Raw genomic sequence first — 16,008 nt, 5'->3', positions numbered from 1 at the left:
AAGCCTCAGCACCACCCCAACTACGGGGGGTTCCGGTGGCAATTTAAAGGAGCTTTGGCTCCAACTGCTGCTACTGCCCGCCCCCCCCATGAGTAGCCCTCCGTGTGACATAATCAGAGTCTCCGTGGTGACTGCCCAGCTTGTTAAATCATTGACCGAAACATCTTTTCCCTTGACCAAGTCTCGGTTCATTTCAAACAGTTCACTGGTTTGACCTTTTTCTTCAGTCTTTGCCCCTCCATATCACTTATGAATGAGTTGCTTTGTAATGGAAACTTAGAAGCACTAGGGCTTGTCTCTCAATTTTTGGGCACCCATGCTCAGGAACCAATAATGGGGCCCAAATTCCACCGGGTCCCACCTCCCTTTGGGGTAGAGGCTTGGTGCTTCCAGAACATTGGCCCCTTCAGCTTGTCTCAGGCCAGGCACCCAAACATTGAATCGCACACGCAACGAATCACTAGTCACTCTTTGGAAACATTTTGGCCATAGTCCTTTCATTGTTGTGACAGTGGGAAGTGGTGAAACTTTGGTGGGAGAGTGGGATGTCACAGTATTTTGTTGGATAGGGAGGTATTATCGCTTATGGATTTAGGGGAAGAGAGGGGGGGTGGAGACACTGGAGCATAAAGACTACAGTTGTTCCTCAAACTTGTGGGGAATCTGTGAATAGAAACTCTTGATAACCAGCCATGTTTTTTGACCACTGGACTATTCATGCTCAAAGTCCATTCATTCATGGAGCGTATGTCCATCAATGGCTATTAGCCAGGATGGGCAGGAATGCAAAACCATGCTCTGAAGTGTCCCTATACTCTCCTTGCTAAAAGCTGGGATGGATCGCTCGATTCCCTGTTCTGTCTTTTCCCTCTGAAGCACCTGACATAGGCCACAGTCAGAAGAAAGGTTACTGGGCAAGATGGACCTTTGGTCTCACCCAGTATTGCCGTTCTTATGTTCTTAATGCTGATATGGGTAGATTTTTGCATGGCTAGACGACCACGTACCTCATTGCGCGAGTGGAATTATTGCAGCTGCTGTCTTGATGGCAATTGTCACAGCTCTTCTCACTTCGTCCAGGGAATTGTTTTTGAATGCTCTATCCCAGTGGGTTGACACAACCAGGAAGGAGAATGAAGTTCCATTGCTTTAGAGCTGAGCTCTGTTGCTGCACCTTGTATTGACTTGGCTGGGTTGTGCATGACAACCTCAAAGGCAGAAGAGGCATCTTGGGTCCCACCTACTGGGAGAGAGGTGAAAGCTCTTCAAAGTGCTTTAGATTTAGCATCTTCCTCCAGACTGCCTACAGTTTGACATGCAGAACAAGTGTAAGAGCGGTGTGCGTGTGTGTGTCCAACTTGTGCTGTTAGTCCCCAGTCTATATACAAGGCAAGAGGCCTGTTGAAGTCAATGGGACTCTGTAGAGGTCTATCCATAATAAGATGCCTTCATGACTGGAGCCATAGCTTACTTTGCAGCTCTTGCTCAGCTACTGAACAGTTAGGCCAAGTGTCTTAGGCTTGAAAATTTTTTTTTTTTAAGGCATTAATCACCCTGGCCAGGTCTACACTAGGAGATTAGTCCAAATTTACTAAGTTTGATTTCTCGGCTCCTGATTTTACAAATTTGAAGTTCTGTGTCCTCACGAAGGGGAAGAATCGCATGTAGTCTGAGGCAGGTTCCGTTAATGTGGACGTGCTACCTCGGACTCAGAGCCCCATGAAGCACTCTGGATTTCTGGAGGCTAATACATTCGAATTAACAGCGCTGGAGCATCCACACTTAACATTATTTCGGACTTAGAAGTTTGGGAATAGTGTTACTCTTCATGAAAAGCAGGACTACAGAGTTCAAATTCCACGTCCTCTTATTCTGGAATAACAGGCTTGGTAGTATGGACACATTGCCATAGACTTATTGACTTCACTTGGAGTCCTGGGTGCTCAGGACTTCAGAAAATCAGGCTTTTCAGACTGTTTCAGAGAACATGGAAGTGACTTTTTGGAAAGTACATTGCAATGGTCCATTGACTTACAGCATAATATATTGGAATACATAAGCCTAGGTTATCCTGGTTGACCATGACCTGTCTTTTCCGTTTGCAGAGATGGAATCCCTCCTTACAGACTGGGGAGCAAGAAGCACCTCCAGAGGGAAATGCATCGGAGCGTTAAGGCCAATGGTCAAGTTTCTCTACCTCATTTTCCGGTAAGTTTGATGCGCTCTCCTCTGAAACAGGGCTGAAGAAAAGGTCCTCTAACAATGCTATGCCTTGCAATGCTGGAAGAAACTGGGAGAAATCATTGCAGGTTTAAAGAGACGGGAGGCAAATGGCTTCCTTCTCATCAGCTTATTGCATCCTTTGTCTCTGAATACAAAGACATTTGGGCTACAGAAATGTAGAAGTAGCAGGTTCATTGCGCTCACTATCTTTGGCTTGAGTTCTTCGGGCTTATTCTGAAAACACAGAAAACTCGAACATCCACTTAAAACACTTCTGAAAAGTTTGCTTGAATAAAGTTGGATTGGTCATTGATTGGGTCCTATCTCAGGTTTTTTGACTTTCTCTGGATGGCTGCAGGCGGCATTCCTGTCTAAATTTTGCCTGTCCCCCTCCCCCCAAACCCTTTTCACACCTTCTTTGCTCTGGTGAGGGTTGTGCTTTGCTTTTCCAACACTGCCCCAAGCCTTCAAAAACACAGTTGGCAGTTAATCTGATTTACTAGCTTCCCCAAAAGAGAAACATGGGTATCCAGTATGTGCCTTCTAATAATAATAAAACAACTTTATCTGCCTTGGTTTCGAGAGAATCCTGTTCTTCTAGTTGTGTTGCACCTGAAGACTAATTCTAATGCGTTGACTTGTTAATTTAGTGCAGACTTCAGGAAGGGGCTGCTAAGTCCTGCAATGAATAAACTGTTTACACAGACAAGTAGAAACCTATCTTGTCTTGAGATTAATATTCCAAAATTCCTCTTTCTTCAGTAGCAAGACATTTTAGATCATGTTTCTGGTGTGGGGGGTATGTTGGCTTGCATGGGGATTTTATTTTGGGGGAGGGAGCGTGTTCTTCACCCCCTCCTTCTATAAAGAAAGTTCTGTAGCTTGAGCTTGTAAATTAGATTATTTTGTCCCAGGGCGTGCAAATCGACTTTCTCTGTAAGGCAGTGCTTTGATCAGGGACTGAATAGAGCCGGCTTGTGTAAGAGTGACAATTTCCAGCAGAGTGGCCTTTTTCTCCCCTCACATCATTTCTGGAGCTAAGTGGTTGTCGGGGAGAGTCCCTGCCTCATCTGGTGGGTAGTATGTGAAAGAGTTGGCAGTTCAGCTTTCTGCTTCAAAAAAAAGGGGGGGGGACAGAGGAAAACCAGGGGTGTGAGGGAGAAGAGGGTGAGGGGAGAGAAGATGATGTCCGGAAGGAGGAGGAAGAACTCTGGTGGGTGGTTTCTCTCTCTCTCTCTCTCTCTCTCTTTTCTCCCATGTTTGCTGCTTTTGGCAGAAATTCTCATTTGCCTTTTTATATTCTGCACTTGATTTGGAGATGTTCCCTTTTTCCCTTGATAGATCTGCTTGAGGCAGCCAAACTCAGCAGTGTACCACTACTAGCCTGCAGCAGCTTTCTTCATTTTCTGTACAAAGAGATTGGGGGGAGGGGGGAAAGAGATCTAGGACACTGTTGAGACAACACTACCTCAAAGGTGCCCAGTGTGTAGCCAGGAAATAAATTACCAGTCCTTCTCTGATCTGCAACCGTTTGACTTTTTTTTCCTCCCTTTTTCTCCCCCATCTTATTTTTTTTAATTTCCAACTCCTTTCTGTTTATACTCACTTTATTCCTTCAGTTAAAGTCTCTCCCTCCCACCTCAGAGGTTTTTTTTTTTTTTTTTTTTTTTTTATTTGATGTTTGACAACAGTCTTTGAAGATTTTCTACTTCAGAGTAGCTACTGATGGGCTGGTTGTACTACAGAGAGAACAAGCAGGGTTCCTCAGAGTGCGACCAACTGCTCCTGCCGAAGGCAAACGCTAGTGGGAAGGATGTCACTCCATGAGGCCACAGTGTTCGCTCATAAAAATCCAGAGCAGGCTATGCCTAGTTGCGGTAGTCTCTCCATCCAAACATGGAGACACAACAAGCAGAGTGGGGCCAGAAATGCTGCTCCGGCTAAGCTTCTGCAGCTGGCATTGCCTGCTAAACATGGCTTATCCCTTTTGTCCCCGCGCTGTGTAGAGAACCCACCGTCTTCCGAAGGAAATGACCCCCGTGGAACCAGCTACCTTCGCTGCTGAACTGATATCCCGGTTAGAAAAGCTGAAGCAAGAGCAAGAAACGATGGACAGTTTGGAGGAGAGGCTACAGCAAATCAAAGAGGTAGGAGGATTAACCCCTCCGGCACCGGTGCACAGTTTGGAGCCTGCTGATCCGACATCTTTCTTGGGGGAGAGGAAGGGGGAAGCAAGAATGTCATAGCCTGTCTGCACTTAGCGTAGGGGGAGGTCTTTTCTTTATAAGCTTTGTATGTTGCATGCTTGAATGCTCTGTCCTCCGTCCCTATGTATCTGCTGTCCGGCAGCCATGCAAGCTTTGCATTCTCTGCCAACCTCGTGGGAAGAGCCCCAACTTCGGTTTTTCATGTGTCTCTTACTCGTGTTGCACCTTCAAGGAAGAAGAGAAGGAGGGCTCAGAGCTGCCTGCCAGCGCGCAGACCAATCGGGAGGCAGGAACCATGCTGCATTCGCAGCATCCACTCACTCTCTTACCATCCGGCAGCTACGAGGAAGACCCGCAGGCCATCCTGGATGACCACCTCTCGCGAGTGCTGAAAACTCCCGGCTGCCAGTCGCCCGGTATGGGGCGGAACAGCCCCCGCACCCACTCCCCAGACCGCCTCCCGGGGGGCAAGCCACTGCCAAGCGCGGCCTTGCCCGCAGCCTGCACGCTCATCAGCAAAGGATTTATCACCAAGCAGACCACCAAGCACGTCCACCACCACTACATCCACCACCACACCATCCCCAAGACGAAAGAGCAGATCGAAGCTGAGGCGGCGCAGCGGGTCCAGTGTTTCTGTCCTGGCGGTAGCGATTACAGCTGCTATTCCAAATGCAAGAGCCACTCCAAAGGGACGGAGCCGCCGCTAGCTCCGCTGGAGCCGTTTGGGTAAGTGGCAGGGATTTCGCCATAGCTGTAAATGTTAAACAATTTCTCAGTCAGAGGGAGGTGGAATTGATTCATGGGGAAACAGCCCTTTAAAAACCGGGCCCATGGGAAAGGCGGTCGTGACCCAAGCACAGCGTATTAATGGTGCCTGTTGCGGGGCGGGGAATCTCGTCCCTTTTGTGTCTCCTCCTTAGCAGAACTGGCACGCTGACTAAAAGGAATGGCAAGGTAACGGATGGCGTCGCCCAGCCGGCCGGGGAAGCTGGTCTCCCCGTAATGCCTGGCCTCCAGCTACCTGGGGGCGAGACGGATCGGTCACAGAACGTCTGGCAGTGGATGCTGGAGAGCGAGAGACAAAATAAGCACAAGCCTCATAGGTAAATATACATCTGTCTACAGCAATATCGCTCCCGGTAAATATTTATATATTACATAGGCTGTCTATTTTTACAATCGCTAAAAACAAATGAGACTCTTTGCTCCTCCGGTTTAATATAAAAGCCATTCCGCAGAACCAGAAAAACCACAAAAATGTCATGTTTTTGGCAGTAAACCCTTTTCATGTTATGACAGACTTTGGAGAGGGAGCAAGCAGACTAGGAGCTGCTATTGAAGTAATATTTTCCAGCTTTTATAAGCCGGTTCCTTCCCTCTTCTCTCACCCCCCCCCCTTCCCACCCCCAGCACACAAAGCACAAAGAAGGCCTACAATTTGGAGTCCACCAAAGGGATTCCCAGTGAGCGCCCAACCCGCCACCACCTGTGGGGAAACAACACTCACCCCCGTGGGGTGCAACCTGCCCACCCGTTCGTCCAGGATCCCACCATGCCTCCGCTGACCCCGCCCAATACCCTCGCCCAGCTGGAGGAAGCCTGCCGCAGGCTCACAGAAGTGTCCAAGCCTCAGAAACAAAGGTAACTACAATGCCAGGGGGAGGGGAGTGAAAAGTTTCCTAAACTTTTCCAGCCCTGAGTATGCCTCATTTTCTTAGCTCTCTATGATAGACAGACGCCCCCTGCTGGGAGCGGGCATGAATGGCCAATATGGCTTTCTTCTGGAATGGAATACCAAGAGCTTTATTTCAGGCTGCTTTTTTTCCTTCTTCCCTACTCTGTCTCTGGGTACCCCCCCATCTCCCAAGGGGCATTACTGGTTAACTGGCTGGCAGGCAGATGAACTAAGCAAGCTAACAGTAGACATCCAAGTGGCTAGAAATTTTATCTGATTTGCATGTAGCCTTATCTTCCAGATTTGTAATGGGAGGTGAGGAAAGTATTGCAAAACGTAACCTAATTAAGCCCTAAAGATGAACTTTCTTTTTCCAGTCCTCAATAGTTTGAATTTTATATTCTGTCTTTCACTGTCACTGCGAGTATAATTTGTTGTCTGGAACTCACACGGCTGCATGCCAAGCGATGAATTAGGTTGTTTATTAGGCAAGTGAATATGAAAGGATAAACCAGTCCCTTAGCATTCTTAATTCTTTCTTTGATTTGTGTTTTGGTGCAAAGAAGGAACTTAATGCCTCTCCGGAGACTTCACTTAAGACAATGTATTTTAACTTTAACAGGACTTGTTTTGTTTGTCCCCCCAACTTCAGATGTTCAACCTCAAACCAGCAGAGGGATCGAAACCACTCGTCTGCTGTTCCAGGGGGAAATGCCCCTTTCTGTAATGCAAGCCTAACTACAGAAGAGTGAGTACCAGATATACATTACATGTATTTCCATGGCCTTTAATTATCCTTGCATTTAATGGATGGCACATTGAAAAAACAAGACATTTTTATATCTGAAGTTTAGTCTTTCAAACATACTTTTTTTAAGGGAGAAAAAAAACATTTTCAAATCTCGTCTCTCGTTATTTTTAACTTGCATTTCTATAAAGTGGACAAAGATTGGATTAGTCTAATTACAGGATGGCTCTTTTAACAAGAAATCTGCTACAGAGAGGTCTAAAATGGCCTAAATAATTAAAGTTTTCTTTTTTACCCTCTTCATCTTAAGCAATGTTTGAAGTCCAGACTAAGCCACCTGACTAGAGTCTTTCATTTTTAATTGGTTGACCTTAAATCCACCAGCTGTCTTTGCTAGGAGCTTTTTTTTCTTTCCTGAAGCCACTCTACAAAGACTTAGAACAAATTAGGAAGACTAAATTACTGTGGACTAACACTTTGTGACCTTTTGACATGCCAAGTATACGTTGCCTCAGAAGTAGTTCTGGATTTAGTGAGATGACATTCATTCACTGCACTGTTGCTATTTTGTTACGTAGTATTTTTATATTGGCTTTTAAGAAGTGCTCCTCATTTCAAGTGACAGGGTCTGCTTCACTTTTTGCCTGGTTGTTCATGGGTACAGTAATGCTACCTGTGCTTTTGAGGCAAATAATCCTAGTGCTTTGTGTAGTTTTTGAACAGCAGACTTTGAAATGCCACCACCACCAACTAAAAGGTGTTTATATGGAGGGATACGCTAAGCTGCCATATAGTTTGTCTGAATGAAAATTGTGCGGCGTTGTCTTTGTGACCTTAGTAGACCAGATATAGAAAGTTAGTTTGGCTTAACGGTAATGTGTTTAGCTTAGCCGTTAGAGATTTACTGTTTGATATTCAGCAGACCATGTGATCTCTCCCCTCCATCCATAAAATGGGCACAGTTCCCCGAATAGGTGTGCTCTGAGGCATAATTTATTAACGTGCTTCAGCTGCTTAGAGTTATTATTTGTATTAGAGTAGCGCCTAGAAGCGGGCTAGCATGTTATGGTACATGCCCTACAAACACAGCACATACGCTCGCTTTCGTTGCAAGGTATTATCGAACTTTCAAATTGAGCCTGGCATCAATCTAGCCGCTGTTGCCTGTAGTAGAAATATTGGCTAGCAGGGAAGTCTTTGTTTCCAAATGAGAAACATGCTTTCTTTTTTGTTGCAGTCACAAAGAGCCAAAGAAACTCCCAGTCGCTCACGCCTCCCTGTCTACCGAGTTGGTTGTCACTTATTTTTTCTGTGGAGAAGAAATACCCTACAGGAGGATGTTAAAGGCCCAGAGCCTGACACTTGGGCACTTTAAAGAGCAGCTGAGCAAAAAGGGAAATTATAGGTAAGAATCTTGTGGTTTCTTTCGTCTGCTGAGACTATGAACCAAAATAACCGGCAAATAGTTTCTACAAACCCGCCCACGAGGAAAAAGTTACAGCACCTTTTTTGGGAGGTTGACGGCACTGGTTTACTGAACTCTTCTCTGTCTTTTTTTCCCCACTCCTCCACCAAAGCCAGGGTGGCTCACAGAGGCATGGGTATTGTGTTGCTTAAACTTGGTCTTGTCTTGTCGGTCAGTTCCTCTGATGTCTTGTCACCCAGGAATTGCATAAGAGCACACTGATTGTCCAGGGATAGTTATTGCCCGAATGCTGACGAAGATGCTCTTATGGTTAAGGGTTTGGACTGGGACTTGGAGAGATCTAAGTTCCATTTCCTCTACCCCTGACTTCCTGCCAGATCTTGAACTTGGTGCCTGTGTTCCCATCTGTGAAATGAGGGTATTGGCATTTGGCCTCCTTTGACAGAACATCCATATAAGTAACCTAGGTAGGCCCATTCTAGGATTGGAGATGTGAAGAGATGCTTTCAAGGAATTTTGAGTTGAGTTCCTGCAGATGCTTTTGGCCTCTTCCTAAACTCCTTTCAGCTAGAAATACCAAGCTGAGGAGGGTAAATTCCATTGAATATGGAGAACTAGGAGGTCACCAAATGAAATGAATAGGCAGTAAGTTTAAAACAAACAAAAGGAAGTATTTTTTCACACAGTGCATAATCAACCTGTGGAACTCCTTGCCAGAGGATGTTGTGAAGACCAGGATTTTAACAAAATTAAAAAAAGAGCTAGTTAAATTCATGGAGGATGGCTATTTGCCAGGATGGGCAGGAATGGTGTCCCTAGCCTCTGTTTGTAAGACGGTGGGTCTGGGCAACAGGGGGGTGGATCATTGTGGTGCATCTGGCATTGGGTACTGTCAGAAGACAGAATAGTGAGCTAGATGGACCTTTGGTATGACCCAGTATGGCCATTCTTATGAGTGACACTTAAAACCTTTCTCCCTGCTTTCCCTTTATAGCCACCCCTATGAATAAAAGGAATTCTAAAGGCCTAAGACTGTGTCTGGTATCTGTGTCTTAGAAGCCGGTTTCCCTTGTTTACTGCCTCCTTGTAATGGTCATTCCAATCACAGCAGTGTGGTCCGCAGCTATTTTTACTGTACTAGCCGAACGGACCGGATCAGTAATGAGCTGACAGTGTTCTATTGGTTGACGAGGCTCTATACAAAGGGTACAGGCAAAGTTAAGTTTGTTTGTTTGTTTGTTTGTTTTCAATTTTGTTTTGTGTTTGGCACTCCTCCAAGGACCACGTTCTGGAGCCCAAAGTCGCAAAAGTTGTCAAAAGAGCACAACGTTCTCCTTGTGGCTCCACCAGTGAATCTGCATTGGCTTTGAAAGATCCACTAAGAGTCTAGGCACACCTTCTGTTTTATATGGATGCTTGTCCAGGGGTGTTGGGGCTTGAGACACCCACATTCTCTGTCCTTCCCGACTGCCATCAGATTCAAAGGGGTAGCCGAGTTAGTCTGTAACGGGAAAAACTTAAAAAAACAACAGATAGATTACTAGCACCTTCAGATTGCAATTGCTACCAACCTGAGCTGGATTTGAACTGGCAACCAAACGTTGCACAGCATTTCTCTCTCTCCCATTACCCCATTCTCTCAGCAGCCATTTAGTGCTTCTAAACAGTGTTTCTCAACCTTTTTTTATAAAGTACCCCCCCTTTAAAAAAAAAAAAAAAAAAGTACCCCTAGTACCTATAGTTTTCAGACACGCACATTTTTTTTTATCTATCATTGTAACACATTTGTTTAAACAACTTAATCGTAGCTGGGTGGGCAATGATATTTTGGGGTATAAAAAGTACAAAAATAATAAAGCGCTGTAAAACTTAAAACAAAAATTCAAGTTTTCTTCAAATTTCAGTTGTGTTGATGTATCCTTCCAGACTTCTCTCAAATACCCCTAAGGGTATCTGTACCACTGGTCGAGAAACACTGCTCTAGAACATCTTGTTCTGTTTCCTCTGAAAATTCTCTCTTGTGATGCTAGGGTCCTTGAGTAAGATATTAAAACTTCGGTGGCCTTAAAGCCCCTGCAGGTGCAATTATTTGTGCCTTGTCAGACTGTAATTACTTTAGAAAATGTTTTTAAGTGACTGACAAGGATGAAACAATGTTTTGCTTAGATCTCTCCCCTTTACACCTGGGTAAAGACAATACAGAAATTTATAAAAGGAACTTGGGTACGTGCCCAGTATTTTATCTTGCACAGACACAAGGTGAAACTAATTACACAAATGTGTGTACCTCCAGGGAATCATTTTGATCTAAGCTTTGACTTTTGGCTGGACTTTGAGTGAAACTGCAGGTGACCTTCAGGGAAGAGGGCCGTACTACCCAGGGTAGTGTGTGTGTGTGTCTGTGCAGAGGGAGGCACTAAGTAGACTGCTTTGGTCACATCTGGCATTGATTTCTTTTTAAGGCACACTTAATAAGCATGTCTTTGAAGCTTTTGCCTTTCATTTAATGCACAAAGACATGCATAAATGGTTGACTCTCAAAATTCTTTATTGATTGAATCAGTTTGCAACACGGGCACCTAAAAGCTCTATTCTTGTGCCGTTTTTCAGTGCCAAAGTCATGTGTCTGAGCATACAGTGGGATATTCACCCAGCACATTGTATTTCAGGCTTTCTTAAAAAATAAAATAAAAAAATTAAGCAGTGATTTCATACTGATGGTGTTAACAAAAAACAAACACACACACACACACACACACACAACTGGGTGGTGTTGGGTAATCTTAACATGGCAGAAGTTCAAAACAGCAACACCAGGCCTGCTAGATTCTATTGGTGCCAGATGTCAGGGGGGAAGAAAAAGAAGCAAAGCTTGCCACATAAAACATGTTTGAATGGAAAGCCCATTTCTGTGAGCAAATAAGTGCAGAGCGACTTGTTTGAAGATGTTGTGGGGGGAGTCCCCTTCTCTCTTTCTGTCTGTGAAATAAGGTTGTAATTATGTAAAAAGTTATAATGTGTTTTCTTAAATAAAGATGCAGTGTTCAAACAAAAAAAGAAAAAAAAAAGATGTGTAAACACCAGCAGAGAGAGTTGGTGGAGGAAGCTATAGGGAAAGCAGGCTGTTCTCTGAAAAGGGGAGGGTAAGGGGAGAGCTGGGGGAGAGTCCTTAAAACTCATTCACATTTTTTTGCCTTTTGGTTTTATTTTGGGCTTAGTGGCTCGTGGAATTACAGCCCTGACCTGAAGCATTAAAGTCAGTGGGACCTTTGCCATTGACTTTTTAGTGAGTGTAGGTTCAAGTTGTGTAAGAACAACTTAAACAAGAGCTATTTCTGTTACCGAACAATTAAAGACCCAATGCTGTACATCATCAGTTCAACCAGGAATGACTTTTAAAAAAAGAAAAGTAAATGTACCTTGACTAAATGTAGCTGTTTTACTCATTCCTGTTCTCTCTACCTAAAACATTTTAGCTTGTCTTAAAAAATTAAAACGTGGTTACTGAGTATTTAGTGTTTAAATATTATTTTTATTGAAAATTCATTACAAATGCTAAAGTCCAATTCATGTTTTTAATGAAGTGATTCCCTAAATTTTGGGGCATCTTCCTATAAAAGTTATGACCTGCAACTCTCCAACACCTTCAACCCCTTGGTTGAAAATTACAGAGCAGGGTAATTAAAAAAAAAAAAATCTTATCTGATGAGGATTTTCCTTTTCTGGTGATCAGATCACAAAGTATTTTTTTGAGAGTGAGTAGGGCAGATTAGAGGAGGTGTGTGGTAGTAGACGGGCAGGCTCCTTAAATGCTAACCTTCTGAATGGAAGCCCTTCATTTGTGCATATGCAATTAAGCAGCCTTAGAAGGAAGAATGCTAGAAAAGGGATAAAAGGAACCTTTAATCAAGAAGCTGAACGGTCTAATTCGGGATAATAGAGGGGTCCTTACTGTTTGACACAAGAGGGGTGGGGGCGCTTTTTTGTCTGGCCAAGCATTGGCTTCATGATCTAACGACCCAGAGAAAAAGAGAAGGAATGCGACCCACTTCTACTTGACCTTCCAGTGTCAAATATTGCAAGCTAGACCAAGATTGCTCTTTGCACGCGACCAGTAGGAAGCATCCGAGAAGGAACAACAAGCCGTTTCTGTCACTGAAAAGTAGATGCATGTTTTAGCTTTTGGTTTTTGTTTTGTGACGTGCAAGACACAAACTTGATCCACAAACTTGACGAAGGGAGAAATGCCACATAATTACAGTCTTATTTTGGAGGAAGCATGGCACAGATTTTGAGCTACTCTCCCCCCTCCTCCCTCCAAAAAAAATGCCTTATTTAATAAAAACTCCTCAGTGCGCTGTTGTGCTCTAGAATTTATGCACGAAAGAAAGGAGAACAAAAACGTTTGCTAGAATTGTATTTGGTTAAACGAGATGTTTGGCAAGAGCTTGCTGTGCTTTTTTTTAATTGTTTTCTCTTGTTGCAAATATCTGCTGCCAACATGCATAACTTGTTCAAGGCCCTACTCCCTGAGGTGCCCTATTTTATTAAGTAATATACTTCCATTCCTTTGCTCTTGTTCCTCAAACACTACTTCTTCTGCACAGCGTGGCTGGCTGTTGTTGCCATTCTAAATCAGATTTTGGCAGATACGTGCAAACAGGTCACTTGTGAGTTATGGAGGATTTTAATGGTATCGGACCCGATTGCTTTCTCCGTTCACATGTTACGCTTATGTGAAAGGAGAATCAGACCCTTGGTTGGAAATGTTTGCTGCTGCTATCTAAAAAGCATGGTAAAGCAACACTTCTTTATTTAAAACTGCTTCCTCTCCCTCAGGTATTATTTCAAAAAAGCGAGCGATGAATTTGACTGTGGTGCGGTTTTTGAAGAAATTTGGGAAGACGAGACAATTTTGCCCATGTATGAAGGAAGGATTCTTGGGAAAGTAGAGAGGATTGACTGACTGATGGAATGGCATCTATGTCTTTGACACAACCTAAGCTAAAGATGTGTTTAGACACATAGCCACAGCAGCAATGACAACAAAAAACTTTGAAGGAACCTTTTGAACCGATGAAGAAGAAGAAGAAGAAGTGAAGCCTATGAAGACTTTGCCAAATTAGCCTTAGAGAAAAAAATGGCATTTATTATACATGAGTTGGGTACTGAGATGATAAAAAACCAACCAATCTACCAACCCTGAACTATTTATTAAAAACATGACCACTGTTGGCTATTGAAGATGCAGACCATGTTTGAGAGACTTCCATACATAATATATGATTTCCTGGGGATCTGAAATCTATGGACTAAGAGAAACTGTGTATAGCTTACCTTACCAGTAATCCTTATTGATATTTATTGAACAGTCTGTTTTCCCTTAAATCCAGTTTATGGATATGCTGCTTTAACAATGGTAAAAAGAGAGGTTGTGGGGGGAGGGAGGAAAGAGGAGACGGGGTTATTTTTTTATGTCCCACTATCTACAGTTTTGGAGTTCAGCGATAGGAATGCATTCATAATTTCTACCACTTTAAAGGGATTGGGGTGGAGGTGGGTGAATTATGCTTCACCCAATATTTCTCCAAGGGAAGTTAAATGCTTTTCTGAAGAAATAATACATTGCCCTGCCATTCACTCATTTAGAGACCAGTGTATTTTAATGTATGCTGCTCTAATTTGGAATCAAGGTCATTATGTGTTAAATATTGTAGATGCAATACACTGTAGTAACAGCAATTGGTTTGTTCCCCTTCCCCGGGTGGTGGTGAGGGTTTTTTCTTTTTGTTGAACTCATTGTGTGGGACTCCATGTTATGTCCAGTGCCTATTTTTCGCAAGGCGGATGAGGAGGAGAAGCCAGTCAGTTCACATTTACATATTAACACACCAAAAGGACACATTGCAAAAGTCAGGTTAAAACCCAGATGTGTATTCCATAAAGCTAACCTTTTTTTAAAATCCTACTTCAATGTTAGCACATCTTCTATATAAACTATGTTCAGTGATGACAGGGTGGATTTTCCAGTGTGTGTGTGTGTGTTTACAAATTTTAAATGACATCCATTCGAGCCAATGGGAGTTGTGGGCGAAGCTCCTTGTAACCCTTTGAAAAGCTTCCTTGTGTGGGTGCACGTGTGTGAGTGTGTATCTGTAGGGACAACACAATCCTTTCCCAAGAAAAATCTGGCATTTCTACGTTTTGGGTTTTGTTTTGATTAACTTAATCTGAGCATTCTGTTTGCCATTGCTACTTTGTATAATACGTCTGTATATATTGTAGAAAATGTATGGTCGAAAAAATAATACACTATCTCAAGTGTTTTAAAATTGATTCAGTACAGTACCTGTGCCTGCATGGTGTTACTTTGCCATGTGTCACCCTATATTCAGGGTTCATGTTTTTCCCTTGTTTGTTTAAGGGGTTTATGTATAAATATATTTTATGCCTTTTATTACAAGTCTTGTACTCATGACTTTTGCCATGGCATTTTGTTTTACTTATACTGTAAATTATGCATTATAAAGAGTTTCATTTAAAGAAAATTACTTGGTACAATAATTATTGTAATTAAAGAGATGTAGCCTTTATTAAAATTTTATATTTTTCAAATTAATATTGTCTGATTTTTAATGTCTTGAATGATGGTAGTACTCTCAAAGCCCTGACTGAGCTCTGGTCCCCGTGATGTTCGCTGCCCTGGACAGTTTGCCATCTAAATAGAACCCAACAGTTCCTCTCTCCGACTCTTGCTTATTACTTTTATGAGACTCAGTAAGAAATAAAAGTAACATTTTCATGCCCAGTGACTTAAGTCCCATTTTCAAAAGTGACATGCATTTAGGAGTCTAAGGGCATATCTGGGGTTGAGGGAGCTGGAGGGCAAGACATGCCAGAAAGTTAAGGTGAATCAACTAACGCTGTGAAATCAACTTGCATAAATCAAAGTCTATTAATCCTCTGTGTAGATATCTCATTCAGAAATAAAGTGGCTTTAGATTGCAGTAACTTAATCCTCCTCCAAATAAATCTCATTGCCTAATTCCTACTGATGTTCACTTTTCACTTTGACTTAAGTGAGTTGCCCAAGGTCCCACATGAAGTCTGTGTCAGTCAGGAATGGAATCGAGGTTCCCTGAGGGCCTGTCTGATGCTTTAACCAGAAGCTTCTCCTTTCTCTCCTGCTCTGGTACAGAAACTTGCTTTGTGAATCAACATACCTCACTAGGCCCTAGCCCTCCCGAGTGGAAGTTGTCGGTTTCAGTAGCGTTACACCAAGGATGAAATTGACTCCGAGCAATCACCTACAGGCCTCCAAGTTTCACGCAAGTAGCTCTTGTAGAGTGATCATGGAAATGCCCGTGACCTGGTATGTTAGTAACCGAAGCCTAATTTTTTTTTTCCTGTTTGATATACCTGTGGCACCTATTGCTTTTTTTCCCACCCTCTTTTTCCTTATAGTTTAAAGTATCTGGATTATTTTGTGTGTATGAAAAGACTTCATTTAAAACATCAGTAAAATTCCGATCAAAGGGCTCAACTTCATACCGAGTACACAGAACTAAGAACTGAATCTTTCAGTTAAAAAATAAAAAAGCTGCAGGCAGCATTGCACATTTAAATGCATGGTGTCTTTTATATCAAACACCTTCTGAAATTCATGGGGCTCATCTTAATTGATAAGCTGGACATAACGGATGGGTAGGGAGACTTCAACAACATG

At 43.1% G+C, this 16,008-nt stretch overlaps 1 protein-coding gene across 7 annotated transcripts in view; it reads left to right on the top strand.

Moving 5' to 3' along the window:
- Window positions 1-14,901, top strand: part of AXIN2 (axin 2) — a 31,659-nt gene extending 16,758 nt beyond the window's left edge. For 4 of the 7 annotated variants that reach the window (XM_014569324.4, XM_014569342.4, XM_014569320.4 and 1 more), the window contains 8 exons: window positions 2,106-2,208; window positions 4,230-4,370; window positions 4,663-5,159; window positions 5,354-5,536; window positions 5,844-6,074; window positions 6,731-6,856; window positions 8,094-8,261; window positions 13,122-14,901. In XM_014569324.4, coding sequence (XP_014424810.3) covers window positions 2,106-2,208; window positions 4,230-4,370; window positions 4,663-5,159; window positions 5,354-5,536; window positions 5,844-6,074; window positions 6,731-6,856; window positions 8,094-8,261; window positions 13,122-13,248 — 1,576 coding nt within the window. In that variant the 3' untranslated portion in view covers window positions 13,249-14,901. The remainder of the gene's footprint in view (window positions 1-2,105; window positions 2,209-4,229; window positions 4,371-4,662; window positions 5,160-5,353; window positions 5,537-5,843; window positions 6,075-6,730; window positions 6,857-8,093; window positions 8,262-13,121) is intronic. The other 3 variants (XM_006110565.5, XM_006110568.5, XM_014569328.4) reach the window with 2 other exon arrangements.
- Window positions 14,902-16,008: the final 1,107 nt, after the last annotated feature.

The sequence above is a fragment of the Pelodiscus sinensis genome, chromosome 20 (genome assembly GCF_052426305.1).
Source record: "Pelodiscus sinensis isolate ZL-2025 chromosome 20, ASM5242630v1, whole genome shotgun sequence".
NCBI classification, from domain to species: domain Eukaryota; kingdom Metazoa; phylum Chordata; order Testudines; family Trionychidae; genus Pelodiscus; species Pelodiscus sinensis.
The sequence above is the reverse complement of the archived record's forward strand: the minus strand, read 5'-3'. Positions and strand labels throughout refer to the sequence as shown.